General features: G+C 36.7%; 1 protein-coding gene across 1 annotated transcript in view; it reads right to left on the bottom strand.

Annotated features, from left to right (window-relative positions):
* The window catches only part of FRMD3 (FERM domain containing 3), a 130,422-nt gene that overhangs the window by 60,195 nt on the left and 47,324 nt on the right, over nucleotides 1-22,903 (bottom strand). The window contains exon 2 of the mRNA XM_066569459.1: nucleotides 12,238-12,342. Within this exon, the coding sequence (XP_066425556.1) occupies nucleotides 12,238-12,342 (105 nt within the window). The remainder of the gene's footprint in view (nucleotides 1-12,237; nucleotides 12,343-22,903) is intronic.

Genomic DNA, 22,903 nt, shown 5'->3' with positions numbered 1-22,903 from the left:
GTGCATAAATTTACAGGAAAAGATGCTTTTGGCAGGAAAATAAGTTAGGCTCACACTTTAGTTAAGAGCCTTAGCATATCCCCTGCTAGCACTAGCTCACCTGCTCAGGAGGATGTTTTGTCAGACAAAAGAACATGCTGATATTCAAGTGCCACTTCAGACCACAGCCAGCAGCTTTTGTATTATTATTTTTCATTTAAGCAAAAATCTCCACAGTAAAATGAGATTTGTGCTGTGGAAGCAGCTGGTCGAAAAGCACAGCATTCAGTTTTAATAAGCATACTCAACACTGGAAGGCCTTGCAGTAAGGGGTTTCATTTTTAACCCTTTCATTCTAGCTCTAAAACCCTTTGGTCAACTGCAAAAAGAAAACGTAGCATTTATTAAACAATATCCAATACTTAAAATACTGGATCCTAAAACATGGGCTACCATTTCTCCTCATAACCTTTAGCAATTCTACTACAGAGAAAGGCCAGGGGTAGATATATTGTAGGAGTTGTTAATAACTGACAGAAAATGATTACTTTAAAAATTATGACATCTCAAGAATTCAGGTGCAGTCAGGATAACTGCAAATCAGTTTTCTGAAAAAGAACTTTGGAAAGAACAAATACCATTGAATGAACATTTTCAATATCTGTGGTTTATGTGCTATGGTTGCTCAGAAACTCACACACAAATAGTCTACAGTAGTACTGGGGACAAGCCCTGCAATGTATTTCTATTTGAAGTTCACTTATCACCGAGAGACTGATATGGAAACAAAAAGCAACAACTTCAAACTTCAAACAACAGACACAACACAAAAACAACCCTCCAACATTTCTTTACCTCTTCTGTTTTCCCAGTATCTCTCTTTTTAGGGGAAAAGATGAAAGAAACATAATTGAATCAGCAATGACGGTTTCACTGAGTTACCAGAAATATCTAGCTCATTTCATTCTTTTTTTAGATATACACATAAATTATTTATATATATATATAATAATGGGGGCTGAATAATGGGGGCTGAGAGTTGCTCATAAAAAGATAAAGACAATCTGATTTAAGAATTCTTATACAGTCTGCAATGGTTTATAGGTACGTAATACAGAATGAATTCACAGATAGGAGACCAAGACAAACCAATATAGAAGTCCACTTTCCACAGACCCACCCCACATCCACCAGGATCAGGCCAGTCCTAGATGAAGATTCAGACAGCAAAAGGGGACTTGGACAGTGAGCCATGCTGTACTGCTCCCAGGAAATTGAAAGTTAAGTGTATTCACCATTTTCATCTAGCAGAAACACAACACGATTTTCTTGATATTTCTTTTTGAAATACCAAGCTGGAGTATCAGCACAGACCAGATCAGCATTTAGAACTGTTTGGAAAATTTAATTACCTATTACAACAAAGCAGTTAGAGATTAAAAAAAGCAAATTTGCAAATATGAAACCCTGATACCAATCATGTGAATAGTGAAAGAGGGGAAACATGGAAATTTCTCAAACCCCCAGGAATGCAGTTTTACCTAACATTTCCAAAATCAAATGTGTATCACTAAGACCTGACCTTCATGGGTTAAAAACAGACTGAAAAGACACCAAGCAATTAAGCAATCTAGGCTTTCACATGGAGGTCATGGAAGTGACAGGCAGTTTCTACAAGCTCAGATTTCTGCTGTGACCTTCTGTTGGTGGAAGATTGCAAATGCGTACACAATTCAGCTGAATCTTCCAGAAAACAGAGGAGTTACTTCATAATTTGTGGACACTTTCAAAGACACAGCAATTAGGTGCTTAATGCTCTCTGACTGTGAGGGGAAGATAAACACCTAGTCATTGCTAATATTTCTGGAAATAGCCACCCCTATATTTGTTTGCATATTTCAATTTGAGTTTTAGGAAAGATTTTCCCGTGACTACTTATCTTTCAGCCTTACAGCATTGACTATTAATAATTAATACCTGTGCCTCATCTCTACTATACAGTATCCAAGCTATATTTATTCCCAGATTAATTAGCTGTTATAGTTTGGAGGAGATTAAGGTTCCTATAAATTAATCAAGCTGTTTCTGCAGAAACTTTATATTGAAAATTTTTGGTTTTCCAAAATGCTCTTTTCATGTAGCAATATTTTTTTAACAGCTTCCCTGAAAAAAAATCTTAGGTGAATGAAAATACAACACCTCGAGTTGGCTTCTAAAGATAAATTTTAGAAACATTTTAAATGTTCAGCCGCAAAAAAAGTCATTAATTCACATGCCACACTGCCTTGCAAGAAGAGCCCACAGATGTTTTCAACTGTTCATTGCAATGAGTTATTGTACCCTTTATTGTAATCAAAACCCAAACAAAACTACTCAGATATAAAACAGTAACTAGAGACAATAATCTTTCATTTCTTTACTAGCACTAAAGTGTGCAAATCAGGGAGAGGAAAAAAAAAACTCCAGCAATTTTAAGCAGTTTCATCTCTGTCTTGTGTATTTGACATTGTAGTCCATAAAGCCTGCTTTAATTGAAGGATGGCCTACACCCCCAACCCAGGGTGTAGGCTTTATGTGTGATAGTAGCTAATGATCACCAGAAATCATTCCTGCAGGGGCTGAACTTCTTGTTTCATTGAAAGCATGTTAGCAACATGGTTGCTGCCCAATGAGGAAGAAAATACTTTGATCCTAATCCTGTTAACACATTGCCAAGCATCCTGAGAGGAGATTCATGTTCAGCACTACTAATTTCTAATCTCTTTTCCACAAGAGGTTTCAGTAGCTGCTAGGTATCTCAGAGATCTGACAGGTGCTCTCACAGAAAACAGAAGGGTGAGAGAAAGATACATAGAAATCTTGAAGGTCAGTCATGGGATAGCTAACGAGTCTTGGTGCTTCAAGTGCCAGTGGTGCGTAAGCAAACTGTCACAGATATCACTTTTGGTGCTGGATGCTAAAATATGCTGAGCATCACCTTCTGACTAAGATTTCATTGCAACTATATGCTCTGTTTCAGACTAGTGCAATTTTTGCTTTGTAAATAGAGCCTTCACCTCTGATCAGCCCTTAAGTGGCGCTGAGTAGTCATTAGCTAGGCCAGGTGTGTTCTTGCTTACCCACAAATGCTGAGCAGCTGATGTGCTATCAGCTTTCACAGCAAAAGCTCAGGGTGAACAAGGACATGCTGCAAGGGTAAAAGCATCATTCTAGAAACTCAATTTAACTCCACAAACACTGATATGCTTTTGGTAAAAAACACTTCAGCCTGTTTTGACCTGTTTCAAATGAAGCCATTCACTGAGAAGGTCTGAGAGGGCCGAGCTTGTTCTTGATCCAGCACAGGGTTAAGAGTTTTAAATAAGAAGCTGTGAGGAAAAAGGAAGCAGTGATAGAATCAAAGAATGGCCTGGGTGGAAAGGGACTTTAAAGACTGTTTTGTTCCACCTCCCATTCCATTGACAGAGACATGTGTCATAAGACCACGTTACTCAGAGTTTCATCCAACATGGCCTTGAACACTCCCACGGATGGGCCATCCACAGCTTCTCTGGGCAACCTGTTCTAGTGCCTCAAAGCACTGGAAGCAAAGCAAAGTCTCATCTCTTCCCAGCCTAGAGGCTTTTGATTATGTCTCTGTGTTTGGAAGAGGAGCAGTTAGGAAGGGGCAACTGAAAGTGGCCAAATACTATGAATACTTAAATTTCATTCAGCAAGCAATACTTAGCCAAGTGCTTGGATTTGCATACAGTAAAACAGAATCAGAAGAACCTGCAGGTTTTTCAAAAATACTTCAGACAAGGGCTGGATTAGAAAACTTTGTTTAATCGACAGAAAATAGCAGGAGAATGGAGATATGAAACACTGCTAGAAAATTAAAAGATTAATTTTATTGAAAACTCCTTATATTGATCTTGAAAATAAACCCTATATTAATAGAAATTAATATCTAATATTTTTCTTGAATTAAGAGCAAAATCAGGGTAAATTTGCTTTAGCTTCAAAGAAGGGACTTGCGTAGGGACTGCCAAAAAAAACCCCAAACCAACCAAACAAACAAAAACAAACAAACAAACAAATACCTATCCAAAGCTCACAGAAGTTCAGACAGGGGAATTAATTAGGTGGCAGGCAACTCTTACAGACACAAGAGATGCCAAAGGACCTAGGGCATAATGTGTGTCTCCTTCTTCATGCCCTGAGGCCAACACTGCTGTCTCATGGTTTCAAGAACTTTTATATCAAGAATATTGACATTGCTCTGCCACAGCAAAAGATCTGCTCCTCTGTATTTTTTCCAAAATCAGAGCACCAATGTTATTTAGTGGCATGTTAATGAGAAAGAAACAAGGTACATCACTATCACAAACATTTATCTGGTCCAGAAAAGGTAGTCACATACACTGGAGCAGAATCACTGGTTCAGAATATGATTCTCAACTGGCATTTATTAAACAAATTTCCAAATTATCACTGCCGTATGTTGGAACTTATCCATAGTCTCTACATCAGCTGAACATCTGGCCATAAAATCTGCATATATTGATGGATACCTGAGCCACAACATTCTCAAAGAAAACAGGTTCACAACCAATGGAAAAAGAAATCTTTGTTTTTATCAATATATGATAATATTAAAGGATTTCATTTACAGGTTTACTAATCTTCACACAAGATATTTAGTTAGTAATATTTCTGCTGAATTAAGTGTATACATAAGTATATATTCTCTTCATACTACTATTCATTTCTGTCAAATTTTTGTTTAGTACATAAATGCAGCTCTACTAGTAAAAGCATGAGGCCATTTAATTCAGCACTTAGTCTCTGAAAATGGTCTGAAACAAGCACTTAGAGAAAGAACAAGAGCAGTAGCTCCCATTGTGCTCAATGGGCTCCCAGCCTCCATTAAAATTCGTTTTAAATCTTTGTAGGCTTTTAACAATTTGTCCAAACTCCAATTTTTAACACTTCTTTCAAATTCATGACAGCTACAATGAATTTTATTACTGCCTATGGTTTTCTAAAAACTATTTCTCAATACCAGTGACTTTACACTTAGTTTACTTTGAGTGTCTCAGTTCTAAGAATTACAGGACAACTTTTCCCTGATCACCTTTTCCAAGTTATTTTACAACATATTTTTCTGTCTCATTTACTTTTGCTTACTCTCTGACTCTCTCTTATTCATTCTCTCTCACTCACCTCTTTTCCTAGACATATTATTTTTTACTCCAGCTCTGGATGAAATCCATTTCTATTAGATATAATTCTCACAGCCTTCTTTGTTCCTTTTCCAGTTCTATTATTTTGAACTAACATGACCTGAACAGCACACAGCAAGCAGAATTGCAGCAAAAGTTCATGCAAATGCAATAACATTTGTGATAACTCTGCCCTGGAGCAGAGGTTCATGTGCACGGATAAGGATTAAGGTTTTTATTAACTTATAGCTCAGTTACTCTGGGGTTCTGCCCATAATACTTCTGTTCTACCCCTTCGCAGAGACAGAAGATCTCCCAGACTGGTCTCTACTCCTAACTGTGTGGAGTATTGCAAGTCCTTAAAAACATAACTTCATTAAACTGAGGTTGCAAGTTGTCTGATATGTCTTTCTGCCAACCTCCACCACTCTCATGTGGGACTAGGTACACATTTTTAGAAACATGTATTAAATAGCTGCTCTTGCTAAAGCAGAGATCAGCTGCACCCAAGATTTGATGACCCTTTCCCAAGGTCCCTCTGATGAGGAACTGCTGTACATTTTGTCTATAGCTCCCATTAAAAACAGAACCACTACTTCATGATAAAGAAATTAATTACTAATGAACCAGAGATGAATTTCCTTTCCTAGTAAATACTGGCACAATGCTGAACTACTTAGGTTGTAAAATTAAACAAATATTCTGCCCAGATAAGTGATACACTTTGGTATACACCACCCTTACTAGTGAAATAAATGAAATAAAATCTGACCAAAAAAACCCCCTATATCTGTGTCACCCAATTTTCACCATATTTAAGCTTGAAAGCAAAATGAGAATTTTATCTGCAATAGTTCTTTAGGGGGAAATTTGCAGGCATGCCAACAAATCCATAGTGTCCAGTGTCACCCTCCTATCAAAGCAGCAAACCAGGCTCTATGCTCTGGGAAAGTCAGAAAATTCCAGTGTACTCAAAGCTACCATTCAGGATCAGCGGCATAGAGGGAGTGTACTCATAGAGTAGTTTTACTAATTTGAAAGCTTTATTTTCATACAAGCACAGAGCTAAAACAACTGCGCTGCTCTGCTACTCCCAGACAGCCCTGCAGTACACCCACATGACAAAGCATCTTAATGCTTAAGGGTGATTATGATTTCAGACATCTCCACAGTGACAGGTAAGACTTCACAATTGCTTCAGGGTCCTACAAAGCCTTTTCATGACGTTTCCAACCTACACCATGGGTAGCTCCAAGGTATTTCTGTCTAACTACCACCTCAAACTTCCATACTCAAAAACAAAATCCCAAGGAGAGAAGTATTTCAAAGTTTAAATCATTGCTCAGATTGCTCAGGTGCCCTTCTGAAGGGACTTAAAGACTATCTTTTACCACACTAGCATTTTTCAGCTGAATCTCCCCTTGCACTCAAGAACAACAGCCTCTTTCAACAAGAAATCCACTCTAGAGAAGATGTTGAACAGCAACTTCACTCTGTCATCCTATTCTCATCTTGTATCAGTCCAAAACCACAAAGATGCTACACAATAAACCCAGAGAATTAGCCATTCTGCATTTCCACAAGTGTGGGAGTGTGACAATTGGCCTCAATATGGTATCTAGTATATGGAAAGGTACCAGGAATAGTTCCTTCAGCAGGAGAATCAGTAACAGCCCGTCCAGGCATGATTCCTATTTGAAACTGTTAAAAAGTAAAAGCTCCAAAATGATGTTCCTGTTCTTACAGTGTATCTTACAATGTATCAATGTGTCTTTATTCTCTTGAGATTTCCTGGGCTGGGTTTAGTTTTCAGCGTTCTCCTCAGTAAGAAAAATAACAGGGTTCTATCCACCAATGTGGCAGCTAATCTTCATGAACCCATAGAGGAACATAACACATGAGAACTATATCGAATCATAAAACCATCAAGGCTGGAAGACATCTTTAACACCATCCAGTCCCATCCTTCACCCAGCACTAGCAATATAACCCTTAAATCACTAACCACATAACCCAGCAACAGATCCAGACTTCTCTTCAACATTGCCAAGGATGGTGACTCTACCACCTCCCAGGGAAACCTATTTCCTGACCACCCTAACAGTGAAAAAAATTTCTTAATAGCTAGTCTGAATTTCCCCTGTCTCATTTTAAGGCCATTTCCTCTGGTCCTCTCACTGCTGGCACAGTAGAGGAAACCAGCCCCCACCTCACTACACCTTCCTTTCAGGGAGCTGTGGAGAGTGATGAAGTTCCCCCTGAGCCTCCTCTCCTCCAGATTAAACAAACCCAGATCCCTCAGCCATTCCTCATAAGACAGGTTTCCAAGTGCTTTCACGAGACTTGTTGCTCTTTTCTGGACACTCTCCAGCACCTCAAAGTCCTTTTTAAAGTGAGGGTCCCAGAACTGAACACAGGATTCAAGGTGTGGCCTCAGCAGTGCCAAGTGCAGAGGGATGATCTCTGCCCTCGTCAAGTTTTACCAAAAGTAGCTTCAAATGTTACAACAGTTTAGAGTCAGGGACAAAGGCAATATGACCCCACATAACTGTCTCAGAAATCCACATGAAAAAGTTAACAGTTAATATATGAACACTAGGAACTCCTTTGTTCTCAGTATCATTAGACATAAAATGGCATACCACAATTTACTGCATACTATTAGTACACCACTGACATTTTTGAATCTACACTAAGGCAAAGTTTCCCCAAAAGACCATCCAAATGTGACACTAAAAGGTACAACACGGTGGAGAACCTAGGGTTTTTAACTACTAGTTCAATTTGATTTTGTTGTCACTGTTACTCTCCCTCAGACATAAAAGAAAATAAAATGCTACCTTCTGTTAAGAGTGTCATCCAGAGTTTGTCTGGAGTAGAATATGGAAAACTATAGAAAATTTTTTAAGTTTATGTATGCTCAAAAAAGTTTAAGTATGTCCAAAATATACACACATGTTTATTTATGTAGAAGGAAAGGATTATTATAAAAGCAGAGTTGGGGAGAGGAAGAAATATATATTATACTTATTTGAAAAATAACCTATAAAAACACCAGCTGTTTTCCTGTATTTCAAATTTTTTCTCCAAAATTTTTCTCCAAATCTCCATAATCCATCTCTCAATTTTCTACATTTTTTACACAGTCAGAAATTCTGAATATTCTAAACAGAAACCTTGAAACATTTAATTTTAAACATCTGAAATATTGAAACAATTAATTTTTTAACTTCTCAAACTCAATCAAACATTTTCATACTCCTAAGTCAAAATGCTGCATTTTAGTAGCATACTCTACATTTAGAAGATATTTTGGATTAATTAAAGCTGGCATTTTTGCCTGCTTGAGCTCCCTCATTATAAAACAAAGGACTGCAAAGTAGCTTTCAGAGCAACTATGGAACCTTTGCACAAAAAAAATTAAAACTTAATAAAATGGAGGCATGCATCACTGCTAGACTAAATGCCAGCGGCATAAATCTGCGTAATTTTTCATGTATATATTTGTGTGTGTGTGAACACTGTATAATAATATACTATTATTTTGTAGATCACTGTTCAAAAAAATCAATCAAGAATAATTCACTAAAAGCCAGAATTAAATGCATGATTTTGGCAGTTTCATTTGGAACCAGTGATATAGCCCATTTTGTGCAAACACAGAGACTATGTGATTGAATATAAAATTCTGCAGCATATAAAATGCTACAACAGAGGCCTTTAGCATTTCCAAGAAATTCAGCAAAGCAACACCCATTGTGTGCTATGTACGTCAGAATCAACAATAACCCTCCTAGTTATGCTTTCTTGTTTCAGGTCCTATTACATGCGGTTTGAAAGAACAGTCAGAAGATGGTGCTTAGTCTCTATCTTTGCTGATATTTAATATAAACCCCTTCACCCCTTCCATAAAATTATAGAGAATTCTCCCAAAATTATTGACCAACCTGGTGAAAGATCCCTACTGCCTCCATTAGGACTGTCTCAGACAGTGCAGCTCTTACTACTGTAAGAACCACCTCCCTTGCTTAAACATTTTTTTTCTTTCTATTTTACACTCTGATGCATGTATCTTTCCAATCTTCCTAGCCTTTTAACCCTATCTTCCTAGCCTTTTATTCCTGCACTAAAAGGGTGTGTTCTTCTTAGAATCATCTCATAAACAAGCTCTCCACTCTCTTTATGCTTCTAATACACCTTCTCCCCTCTTTCCATCTTCAGTTAAGTTGATCTTTCTTGAATACAGATATCCAGATCAGAGCAGCTGAGGTCTCGTTAGAGCCTAATGATATTTATACCTTCCCGCAAATACAGTCCTAAGAGAAAAACAAAGTGTTGTCTGTTACCATAGCCATGCCATGCACTAAAACCAGACTAGTCGATAGTCACTTTATTCATTTTTCCACATCCCTTTATTTGTCTCTGGGACACTGAAGTACATTGTCATACACATGATCAACTAACATGACAGCATGAACTATCACTTTCGTTCAAAATAATTGTGCTTGCCCAAACCACAAGGTTTAAATTCGGAAAGCAGCTGTTGCTGAAATCCACCTACTGATCTTTGCTGGGCTACTGTTTGTGTTCTGTGGCACATCTCACCAAGCCCTAGTAACGTACTGTGGAAAATGCGTGTCCCTTTCTCTTCACTGGGACCTGTAAGAATTCCACTAAGTCTTGGAAATCTCTTCGACCAAATTACAAATACGCTTATTCCATGGAGATTTGAAAATTTCTTCTACAGAACTATAAGTACTCGTACCTGTACAGTGGCTACAGCCATATGACATTTCTCCTGCGATCTTATACTTGTTATAGCTTATCTCTTTAACCACATACCTAGGCAACTACTGATGAGTTTTTGTTAGATGAATTCCAGGCATCTAAACTCACAATTGCTAAAATAAAAACAGTGAGGAAAACTGTCACATACCTCATAAATTGGTACCTCATAAATTCAAAACTGCAATTTCCATAGTTTTTTAGTGAGCTGTCCTGGTTTTGGCCAGGACAGAGTTAACTTTTTGCAGTAACCATGAGGTGGCAAAGCCTGGAGCTATGTGGGAGTGTCTGGGTTATCATATATTCATGTCATTGCTGGGGTGCAGAAGTAAGGAATTCTTGGGCTTCCAGGAAGATGTTTGCAACAGTATAAGATATTGAATATAAAAATAGCTTATTTTTATGAATTGTTACATAAAAGAATGTACATTGCTTTCAACTCATCAACATAGCATTTAAGTCTGTACAAAGAAGGGTCCCTTATAAATCATGTCCTAATTCATGACAGAATTTAAAATAAAGAAATAGAGAGACGTTATTGATATGCTTGAAAACATGAGAGCAATTGTGAATCAGCATTTAAAAACACATGTATGGAAATTCAAGTTTTGTAAGTCTGTTTAACAAAATCCAGCTCAAGATTGGACCAGTTGGTACTGGTCCATACTACACAGAATGGCAACAGTATTCTCTAGTTGTGGGATAAAAAGGGAAATGAAAACACAAAATTTTTTAGGTTATAACAAATTTTTTTTCTCCAATTGTCTTGTGCTGCTAAGCAATAAAAAATTTTAGCTTCTGTAGAATCTTCCATAAACTTAGCACTAAATTAGCTATACTATGAGATGTAAAGCAGCAACTGTATAGCCATGATGGATAAGACAGTGCAGCAAATTTAGCTAACAATATAGCCAACAGATCTTTGAAATGTGGGAACCACATACGGTGTGATATAATGGGCATCACAATCACTTCCAGGTTTTGGAGTTCTTTTCTGAAGTATCACTATCTTAAAGTATTTTGACAAAAATTTGGTTTTATTTAAAAGACCTTCTTTACTTCCATTAAGTAAAATAACTTTTCTGTAGCTTTTTTGAGTGACTGTCAGAGAAACACTCAACAGAAGTGTTTATAAAGTTTTACTTAATTATAGCCCAATTATTAGCCCAACCTAATCTTCCTATCAATTCCAAAGAAGTGAACGTCTCTATAACTTTTATGATTGTGAAGAATTAAGAACACTGGTGAAACTCACTGCTAATTATTTTCACTTTAAAAGGGGGATGCAATGGAAACTATTTGGTGTAGCTTTGCAAAGCTTTTGCAATTCTATAAGGTTGAGCTGATGGTGATAACCCAACCCCTGTGATTTCTGACAAAACTAATTAAGGTGTAGTAAGAGGTATCCAGCCAAATTATTTTTTTCATTTTCAATCACAGAAGCTTCAAACTGGTAATTGTTTCCAGAGATTAAATGCCATTATATGTACCCAAGATATTTAAAGTCACATATCTAAGTCTTAATACTAAGACCAGCAGGACAACATGGTGAAGAAGCAGTTCTGAATTTCAGTATCTCAGGACTTCTGCTTTCTGTATTCACCATTTGCCCCTACTCTCATACAATCTGAAGCCATGTAGGGGTAGCAGCAGCAAATCACCTATGAAATACAACCTGCAGAACCACCTAACACCTAGGAAGGATGACTAATTGCTGTACACAAAAATGTCTACAGCACAGGCCTGAGAACTTCATTGCAGAAATGTAAAGATGCTTATAGGGAGGACCAGCCTGAAGAACCCTCCAAAGCTTGACAAATCACATCTGTTTTCTATATTACAGATTTTAAGTCCAGGTACCCTGTGATGGGTGAAACAGAATGACTGCTTTTACCTGATAAACATAATAGGATTTCTTCTTACATATCCCAAAAATCATACACTAAGAGAAAACTAAAAATCCCAAATTCCAGCACAGTCAGAGCCTAGAGCTGCTCTGCGCTGAGTCATGCCTATAGATTCTTTTCTAGTTTAAGTGCTCAGAACTACACAAATCATAATACAGAATAATATAGTAATAGCATGATAATAAATACATTAAGTGAGGGGGAAATTAATTTAATAATGCCACTTTAGGAACCTTTACAGATTACAGCCCAAGTACAAATCCTCAGAGATACATAACTTTGCATCAGAACACACATTCTTATTAAAAAAACATCAATTAAGTTTACTTTAAAGCAAATTTAGTTAGAGATTATATACATACCCTCTGCTTCTCAGGGTCAACATATCGAATGCCAAAATAGTCTTTTTCCAGCAAGCTGTAATAGTTGCAGATGTGATCGATAAGAAACTGACCCTTGGTTTCCCTCTGTAAAAAGATAAAGAAATTATACATTGTGTTGAGTATTCTGAATTTGCTGTCTACAAATCTATACAAAGTGTCAAGGAAAATGATACATGAAATTTGTTGTTATTCAGATGAGGACAAGGATTTAAGTGTTTATTGTCTCTATAAGACTCAAGAGAGTAATGATCAATACACTCCCTGCACATTCACAGATTGATTAAGAAAATATCATTACTACTCCTACCTCAGGAAAACTCATGCTGCTCTAATGGCTACAAATTTATGAGACTTAATATGCTACTAGCAATCATGTTTCCACGGATGCTATAATGGCATAACATTTACATACAGAATTTCAAAACCCTTTGTGTTTTTTTTATCCCCCAAATTTGAAAGCAGATCTGAATGTGAGTACTCTATTTGATCTTTACACAGTGCCCACAGCAAGAGAAGTCTGATCACTGATTCCCTCCATTAAGTCAAAGCTACAGTATAAAGAACAAATGCCCAAATGACTGAAAGAGAAGTTTTCATCTTTGTGTTGTCACTGGGTAACCACAGCCAAATCTTACTGTTACACATGATATTTAGCTAACAATCTCATTCTTTCTTTCTGTTTTCTTCAGTCTCAAGTGTGTGGGTTTATTCTCATTTATCTGATGCTTAATATGGAGATCCTACACAAGTTTTCACATTTCTTCTGATCCAGCTAATGTGAAGGTTCATGTGGGTTTTTTTCTGAAATGTGATTTGTGTCAGTATTAGCATGGGACTAAAGCTGTTTTCCTGAAATAGTCCCTTCCAAACAGACAACAAATGGTGCTTTACTACACAGTGGTGTCAGGTCTCTACATTTTTTTCCCTCTATGTGTTCACCCTCATCCTGCACTGAGACATCTCTGCTGCAGACCAGGAGTCTCTACCCTTTGCTGACATGAAACAATTTGAATTCAGTTCTTTAATGTCTACTGAATAGAAACTACATAGGACATGAAATCACTTTACATAAAAATAATACTTAATTGTTTTTCTCCAAACTACTTCCTGAAAACTTCAATGCTATGCCTTGTTCAAACTTTTTTAAAGAATTTAAGAGGTTGTTTAAGCTGTAAAGAGCATGGCAAGCAAAATTGAAGGGACAGCATCTATGTATCTCATGGTACTTTTCAAGGCTGGGTATTGCTAGCATATTCATTTTGCACAGAAGTAGCTGAGCCCAAACCAGCACCATGACCTGTCAGAGGTCATGCTCTAAAGGGCAGAGGAAGTGATAGCCTGGGCACCACCACTGTTTGGTGAGATCTACTGCTTCCCACAGGAAAAATGAGACACGTTAAAGAGTGGAGAGATAGAAAATAATCTGATCTGTGAACTAAATTTTTGTTCTCTTATCTTTACAGTTACTAAGGAATTCTCACGTAGATACAGTTGCTTATTTTTTGGTCTCCATCACTCAACAGATAACTAGATAAAAAACACCCTCAGTTAAGGCCCTGACAGAGACATGCATTGCCCTTCTGTATACTGAGGCTCCTGCAGACCTAACCTTGCCTGCCATAGGAACCTCCTCTCTTCCCAAATTCACTTCCAGCCACAATGGAATTGCCAATTTCTCTACTGATTTCCTTTTCCTAGGAAGAGGAAAAGATGTGGCCACCTCTGTTTCCAATGCTACTGTGTAAGCCATCTGATTCCCCTTCTCCTATCTGTCTCCACCTTCTATCTCTTATAAATTTTAGTCCTGCACTCTTCCATGGTCTCCTACTTGCCTGGAGATATCTCTGCCTTGTCTGCACATGGTGCTTCCATAATTTGTTTTCCTATTTTTAAACAGTCTTTGTCGAAGGATGTTAACACATTCTGTCTGTTCAGTTTGTGCTCATGCATCCTCATGCTTTGCATCCTGTATTGTTACCTTTTCCCATGTAACCTAGATGCAACAGGTTTCTTTCCAGCCTCAAGACATTTAAGAATCAACTGGTTTACTGTTAAGAGTGGTTACATTCCCTGACATTTCTTTGTGCTGTACCCAGTTACAAGTATGGGCATCCTGGAGACAACATAGAGAATGCTTTCCTCAAAATGAAAACTCCTACCAAAGTCTGAAAAATACAAAAGGAAAACTGTCACTCTCCCTGTGGCTAACAAAAAAAAAAACAACCCATACACTTATGCAGCCATATTTCAATTAACTGCTTTCTTACTTAAAATCTTGTAAGTGTCTGGAAAGTTTTGTGACTATGAGAGACCATCAAAATATTGACAAAATTGCATGGTGACATTTCATCACAAAGGCAGTAGGGGCAATTATAAACACAGATGTGACATTTAAGTTGCATACAGTTTTAAACTAATCTACAGCAAATTAAATAGGATTGGGAAATAACAGCTATTAGATGACAGGTACAATTAAACATGAAAACAGATTTTACTGGCAACATGGTACAAATGAAATCCATTTTTTAAAACACTGGAAGTGGGGAAGCCAGATTATCCATATTTTCATCTGACAACTTTAGAGGGTGTCACTGTGTTCTGGCTTGGCTATATGATGCTTGTGTGCCCTAAACCAGGACACACTGGAAGAACAGTCAGTAATACAATCTTCTACAACAAACTACTAGGAGTTCACATTCTAATCTATGAATTTTAAAATTTGCTTTGCTTCTGTCACCTAAATAATCACAAATTTCTGAGCTCCTGAAGAAACTGATAAAAGCGTATAGCACATATAATGTTTATAAATCCAGTGACAACGTTCTCTTTCTAAAAGGAATTGATGTCCTAGTTTTCTTCCTTGGAAAATGAATGATGGAAACAAACCAAACTAAAAAGAGCAAAAAGCCTCCAAGCTAGATTCATGCTCTAGCTATCTTTAAGCCTCCCATCAATAAATAGAAGGGACTAGTTAATAATTCACCCTTGGTTAATATACCCCCTTCAGTTCATTACATTTTAAAAAAAATTCAAGATGCACAAAAGTCAGCTAATTCAGCACATGCATAATGTAGTGAGAGTCCTCATATGAAATTGTAAATGTTCCACTATTAAAGCCTTCTAGACACCTGAAATTTTGAAAAAAATAATGAGATCTTAATTGATGCACAGAGGAAAATACTTGACGTGGCACATTGCACATCAAGTCCTAATTCATAATAGATTGTATGACAAGAAGGATGGGCAATGGCAGTTAATTTTATTTTCTCCCAAGAGCAGAATAAATAAACATTTTTTACATTCCTCTAACAATGCTTCAAATTCTTCTGAGCTTTAGAATTTAATCATCTTTTTCTATTTATTACACATTACTACATATTACCATGCTACAAAAGAATATATTAAAACCCAATTTCGTTCTGATTTGTGAAAGAATCTGGGTAACACAAATTAAGAACAGCTAGTCATCCACAACAGAGCAGGGGAATGGATTTGGGCCAGAGAACATAAAACATTGCCTGAAATTTCAGACAGTTGCTATACAGCTTTCCAATTAAGTGATCCTTAAAAAAAAGAAAACAAACCAAAAAAACCCCCAACCATACAAAAACAATCCTTAAACCCTTCTATACAAAAAAGTACTATGTAGCAATTCTGAAAAATAATTTTATATTACACTTTAGAATGTTTGTCAGAACATGAAACAATTACATAATAAAGAAACCCATTATTTACAATACCACTGAAGAATTTCAGCCACAAACAACAGGAATCTGAAAGTAATAGTCAAGTCATACACTTAAAATTTTCACAGCTCAAATATTTGAGAATTATATCACAGTTCACTCAGAAGTTATCCACTATTGTCCATTAAAGAAGACATATGCAGGCAGAAACAATAGTCAGAAAAGTCTGTAAGTGAGATATATGAAATGTCCTGAATTGTAATCAATACATTGTGTTGAATTAAATAATACTATTAAATAAGCCACTTTTTTAAGTCTGTTAATTCAAATATGCCTTTCTATCTCAAATAAGAAATATTTTCATTCATATTTTTGTATGCAATGGCTTTAAACAAAGTCCTATAGTGCAGATATTCCACACACTTAAAAATTTGGAGACTTCTATAAATAAATTTGAAGAATGACTTTCTAATTTATTTAGATAAATAGGCACAGACAAGATGATTATGTTTTTCCTATGGCTGTATTTGAATATCTGACCTTAATACCACTAAAATCCCACAACCCCAAGACATATGTAACAGATATAATACCATGTAAATGACAAAATCCCCGAACGCACAAGGTCAGTTTGCAAATAACTGTTAAACACTGCTTTTTTTAAGCTGGATCAAAAGTTTTCATTTCCATTGAAACAAATATGTATCAAACTAAACTAGCAGCTGTGACAAAAGAATTAAGCAAAACAGGATGTTCTGTGCTGCAACAAGATATGAAAAAATGATCACACAGAGTCTTCCATTGATAGACTCAGAGGGCAACCTGAGTTTGCTCCTCAGCTCTAGGAACTGAGTAACAAACTGGAGAATGCTTCATTCTCCCTACCACTCTTATTACAGCTTCCATTTCTGCAACTCTGCAAATTTATGACTGAGTAACCTAATTCCTTGGTAATTTCTCTGGTATACAGAAACTAACCCAAACAATAATCTTTGTAGCTCTTGCACAGTTTAACACATTATCCCCATCTTATGCCTGCTTTGGGGATTTTTTTTTTTATTTCACCTATCTTGATGCAATTTAAAAAGCAAGGCAGAGTGTAACTTGTTCTACCAATTTAACAATTCTCCAATGACATAAAACAAGATCACAAAACCTTTCTGACTGCTTCACAAATCTGAAAATGAGAGGAAAACTACTTATAACATTTTAAGATCTTACATTCAGTGAAATGTTTTCCCTATTTGAATTTGCTTTACTGTGGAGTTCTGTGTCTATTTATCTGAATGTCGTCAAAAGGAGAGCAAGAATCACAAGCAGATTAAACACAATGTTTCTGCTCTGTTATCTAACCACTGAAGTCCTGCCAGCTGTGCTTATCTCTGTCAGGAAGCCACTGAGTTTACTAAGAAGTGTGCAGTCATAAACACAGTATTTATTTGTACTGGGGATTTCAATCCTCATCCCATAAGTGTCTTTACCTGTGTGAACAGCTCCCAGTAGTGACCCTGGGTGTAAAGCTGGTCACATACTTAAGTGCTTACTTAAGTGTAAAGTCATGCACAAAAAAAAAAAACCCAAAAAAACCCCCAAAAAACACAAGAACAAACCAACCAAAAAACTATCAACACAACAAACAAAGCACAATGAAACCAGCATTTCTGTCTAAATTAATGGAAAGTCAGGCTCTCAGGCAAGGCAAGCATGCTGTTTGATTTTGTATGCTTGTTTCCTTTGGTGTGCAACATATTTGAAGTTCAATAGATGTAAAAGAATTAAATGCATGTATTGAAGAACAATCATGATAGAACAGTAGAATGAAAACTAATCCAGTCAGAAAAATGGACAAAACCATTGTGCCTCTAAGGAGCAAAAAAAAAAAAACAACAAAAGCAAAAAGCATTTTTATCCACTAAAAACTGAAAAAAGATAGTTCTGTTGATAATATGTAACAATTATAAAAAGTAACAGAGCTAAACTACATCTTTGACTGCCATGTCTCACATTTTTGACTTTTCTTTGGACATCGTCTACCAGTGATAAGATGTATTCTTCTAGGCTTTTCATGAGAGAAATTATTTGAACAGCAACAGGCACATGTCTTCTATTTCATTGACAATGATTCCATAGTTCAGGATGGGGCCAGCTCTCGCACACCAGAGCCTGGCTGTGAAAGGACAACTGGGAGCAATCCCTGCTCATGCCCATTTTGATACAGCTATCATCACATTTGTATTTGTCTCCAGTGGCACAGCAAAAGAGTTCACTGAGCATCACTGGGGTAGTATGTGCCCTGGCATGGGATTCATTTAATATCCGTCCTTTGAAGCTGAATAGGGAGGAGAACTAAGAGCACAGAGAAGGAAGACAACTAGGCATGCCAGAATTTCTCAGTACCTTCTAGATAAATTTTTAATTATTGTCTGAATAACAGAATCTGGAACAGAACCTCATTCTGCAGCAACCAAAGTCAGTGAGGTGGAACAGACTCAATTCTGACATGGAAAAACTGGGCCAGCCCTAACCCTGACAATATCCAATGCCCTCTGCAAACTTCCTATGGCTCTTTGGATTTATGGATTCACTGAAACTACAGATGACAGCAAGTACTCACAAGATAGATACAGAGACAAGGTCCTTTGCCATTTTTTTTCCTTCTTTGGAAACAACAACAGGAATACATGAAAAGGTCCCACAAGAAGTCAATATTGAATAATGCCTTCAAAATATATAGAACAATAAAAGCATGCCTGTTTCACTCCTCAGCTAAAGTGGTATAACTCTTTAAAAGGGATTCCTTCCATCCATAAACAGCATCCTACAGTATTTTATACTATTTGAAAATACACCAGAAGAGTATACTAAACTAGAGTCTAGTCTAGTATATAACAGTTAACCAGAAAATTTTCTCAATTACAAGAGGAGCCAGTTATAATTTACTTCTTTTATTGTAGTTTAAGTCCCAAAATACAAAAGGCAACTTTTGCTGAAAGTAAACAAACAAATTGGAAATTGAAGATTTCATTGTAGAAACCAGGTGTTTATCGCAGATTTTTCTTCTGTTAAGAGTGAATAATTAAATATGTTTCTACAAACCTAAAGTGAAGCAAAAAAAAAAGGGCCAATGATTTTTAATGAAAGCCACAAAACATGACACTGCAATAAAGTAGCTGACATTTACTTAATTATAAGTGAGTATAACACACATTATTTTATGTTAATTACCTCTTCCACATATTATTTTATATGAGTAACTAATATAAATGTATATGCAAAGTATATATTTTGTTCTATATACTAGTTACTATTTCTATATTAATTAAAAATCATTTCTATCAACATTATCTAATTCTAGAACTTAGTGAAGGAACAATTTTTTAATCTGTCATTTAATACATTCTATTACAAATAAAAGTATGTGAATAGATGATAGAAAACATTAGAGAACTAATGCCCTTCTTATTTCATAGGGAATTTAGCAGTCAGTAGTGATAAAAAATGCTTCATGTCTGAGACACAAACTACCTACTACTCTGGTTTTAGAATTCATTTGGTAACCTGGAATGGATCTTAAAGAACATAATTTTTGCAAATATATCAGTCTTTAAACTCAAATTTCTAAGCTCTTAATTGTCAATTGGGCCCTAAGCTATACATACTAATAAAGAGAACTAAGGGAAAAAGAACCCCATAAACAGGCCTTTATTTGCAGTTTCTTTTGGGGAAGAATTATACAAATATATTTTAAAAATAAAGGAGAAAGGAAAGAAAAAAGAATAATGTCTATGTCGGGAAGAAGAGAAATAAAGGAACAGAAATTTCAAGGGTGTATATGTGAATGTAGCTGAGGAAGTTCTGTTAATCTTCATTGAAACTGCAAGGCTAAAGGTTCAAGCATTGAAAATTTACCCAGAAATAACTGCTGCAGTGAGGTCAGAAACATACTTGTCAAATTCCTCCTATGTGCTATCTTGTTTGGAAAATGAGGATCATTTGAGGTTATTTATTTTTCTTTAACTTACACTATTCATTTGCAACAGACAGATTTGTCCATAAGACAGCATATTTTTATGCTCTCTTAAATTAGAGGTGATTGTATGAGGATAGTGATCAAAAAATAAGAGATGAAGAGGAAAAGGAAAAAATTACACAACAGAAAAAAATCTCACAATGCCAGTCCCATGCAATGAAAACTATTCTAAAAGCAAAATACTATGGAAAATGAAAAGTATATTCTACTACACAGTAAAACCTGAGCAGCAGCAGTGAAGACAGCTAACAGCTTTCACACAATCAGTTCTTGACCTCAGTGATATTCTGCAAGTAAATGACTCTGACCCATGGGTAAGTTATAAATAATAAAAAAGAAATATTTATAGTTTGCATACTGCAGCTCTCAAAAGTCTCCACCAGTCTGGCCAGCAAGCACTGAGGAGACCACAAATGCAATATTCATTTACAGGGCTCATGCTCATTTGCTGTTGTGCACATGGGCATCACTTAGCCATTTAGGCTTTGTGTCCCTGAAGTGTGAGCCTCACAGAAGCCTTGCAGCATTAACTGCTCACTTCTGATAACAGCTTCCATTAGCACTGCATTTGTGATGCCATCTGAGACACTATTGATTTCTTAAAAGGAATTGAGTCCTTCTGTCAACAAATCTATCATTTTATTCAATATCCAGCATTGTTCAGCAAACCTGACTATGCTTTCTGTCTTTCATTCTTGACATCATACCACATCTAGGAAAGTGGACTAGAGATTTCAGGAATGAGTTCTCAGTCCCCACCTATGAAGCAACATAAAAGCCAAACCAGGAATTTAATAAAAAATACCTAATGTCCCCCAGTACAGGATGGTCAACAATCCTCCCTTGGCCTGAATCTCCTCAGTAGTTTCAAAAGACAGAAAAATCACTGCATATTCAAGTACAACTCCAAGTACCATTCTTTAAATATGCCTTTTCCAACAGATGCATAGCAGTCTGTCCTTATTTTACAAGAAATGTTTTTAAAAAAGAAAAGCACCAAAAATTCTTCTAGCCAAACAGACACCTCCCTGAGCACAGGCTAAAGGGAGATTCAGCAGTGTGTGATGCAGCTCACTTGTGCTGCCCAGATGAAAACAGCCAGCCAGGGTAGTTGCCAGAATGCCCCTTCAGGAGCACATTTCTGGGTTCAGCTGCACATATTGAACCCCAACCATGGTAAGGGTCGTGTGGGAACAAACACACCTTTGCCTCCACACCAAGTGGGAGAAAAGGGTGGCTTGGAAGAAGCTATGAGTAGAGCGGGGGAACCCCTGCAAGCCCTGCGTGGCCCCTCAGCTGATCCCCACATGCTCATCACCTCGGACAAGGAAACACATCTTGAATGTCTGCAAGCATGACACAGGATGTCACATGGTGGGAAGAATGGAGGAAGAAATCCAAGATCATGGAACATAATCCCTAGAGGGGATGAAGTAATGCCCATTTGAAAGGCTATTAGGCTGATGTGAAAGGCTAAGAGCCCACATAATGAACAGAATATACAACTAGATATCACAGAAATTTGATCCATCACTCTGTGGATAATTCCGGAATCACAAACCCAGCTGTATAGTCATTGATCTGGCAATATCATCCCTGGAGCACACCCAATCACAACAAGTCCTGCAACTCACAAATAATGTCTCCTGACAGACAAGACCCTCAGTCATGGTGAAGAAGTCACCAGCTCTCAGTGAATCAGCTGAAAATGCAACTCATACACTAATCTCATGTGATAAGGGCCCAGAAAAAATTTTCGGTTAATTGAGGAATCCTCACCATGCTATGCATTTGAACTGTCAGATAGACATACAATATAATTATGTCATTATGCCTCAGAGGACCTTGTGCAGAGTTAAGCAAAACCATATCATACCTACTGTGCATCTTCAAAAAATGCACATTAAAAAAAAGTTTTTATGAAAGAGGATGGGGATAAACACAAAGATCCCTCACCTTCTACTAATTTAGAATCCACCAACACACATTTTTTCAACTACTCATCCTGCTTACCTGCCTTAGGTAAGTAACCCCTTTCTATACATCTTTGGTAATATGTCAGAAGGCTTAATCACTTTTCCTATGTGCTCTGACTGCAGAAATTTTGTAACTTCAAGGATCATGTTGGCTCATTTCCCACTCAGCAAAGTGCTTCATTCCTGTACTTTCAGCAGACTGTAGGAATAATTTTACCACAAGAAATTATTTCCAAGCTGCTCAACTAGTGCTTTATAGACACATATGGTTAAATATATTTTCCTGTCAGAAATAATTACACAGTAAAGAATCTTTCATTAGTATTTTTCCCCCCTCATAATAATCCCAGTTGTTAAATGCTTGTTTTGAAGGAAAACAAACATTAAATTTGTAAGATTTGACATTCAATCTTCAAAAGAGCAAATTAATGGTGGATTGAAAACACTGAAAAAAGAAGTCCTCCAGAAGATTTCCTAGGACTTGGTGCCTACACCAATGCACCCCAATGGTATTTAATAAAAGCCAGATATTGGCATCAGGGGAGAAACTCAATCTCTGTGTAATACAAATTTCTGTCTCCTTGCCAAAAAAAAACTCCCCAGCTCACAATTTTCTTTGCATTTTGGGAAAGCTGGATTGATTTTTTCTTACTTTCTTTCTTTCTTTCTTTCTGGAGGTCATTCAGTCCTTGAAATACATACAAACTGCCTCATTAGCACTACCTAAAATAAAACCTCCATTTCATAGCATAGCCAGAGTTACCCTTGCATTTATAATCATCACCTCACAAAATTACAACTATTGTCTTTTTTTTCCACTCTTTAAAGAAGTACTTATAAGAATACAGATTGAGAACAACAAGTCTTTCTGAATTTCTTTTAACTATCATCACAAAAACCTAACACACAATAGAAATTCAAATAGAGAGCTCTACAGACTTATTCCATTAACC

The sequence above is a fragment of the Molothrus aeneus genome, chromosome Z, assembly GCF_037042795.1.
Source record: "Molothrus aeneus isolate 106 chromosome Z, BPBGC_Maene_1.0, whole genome shotgun sequence".
Taxonomy (NCBI): domain Eukaryota; kingdom Metazoa; phylum Chordata; class Aves; order Passeriformes; family Icteridae; genus Molothrus; species Molothrus aeneus.
The sequence above is the reverse complement of the archived record's forward strand: the minus strand, read 5'-3'. Positions and strand labels throughout refer to the sequence as shown.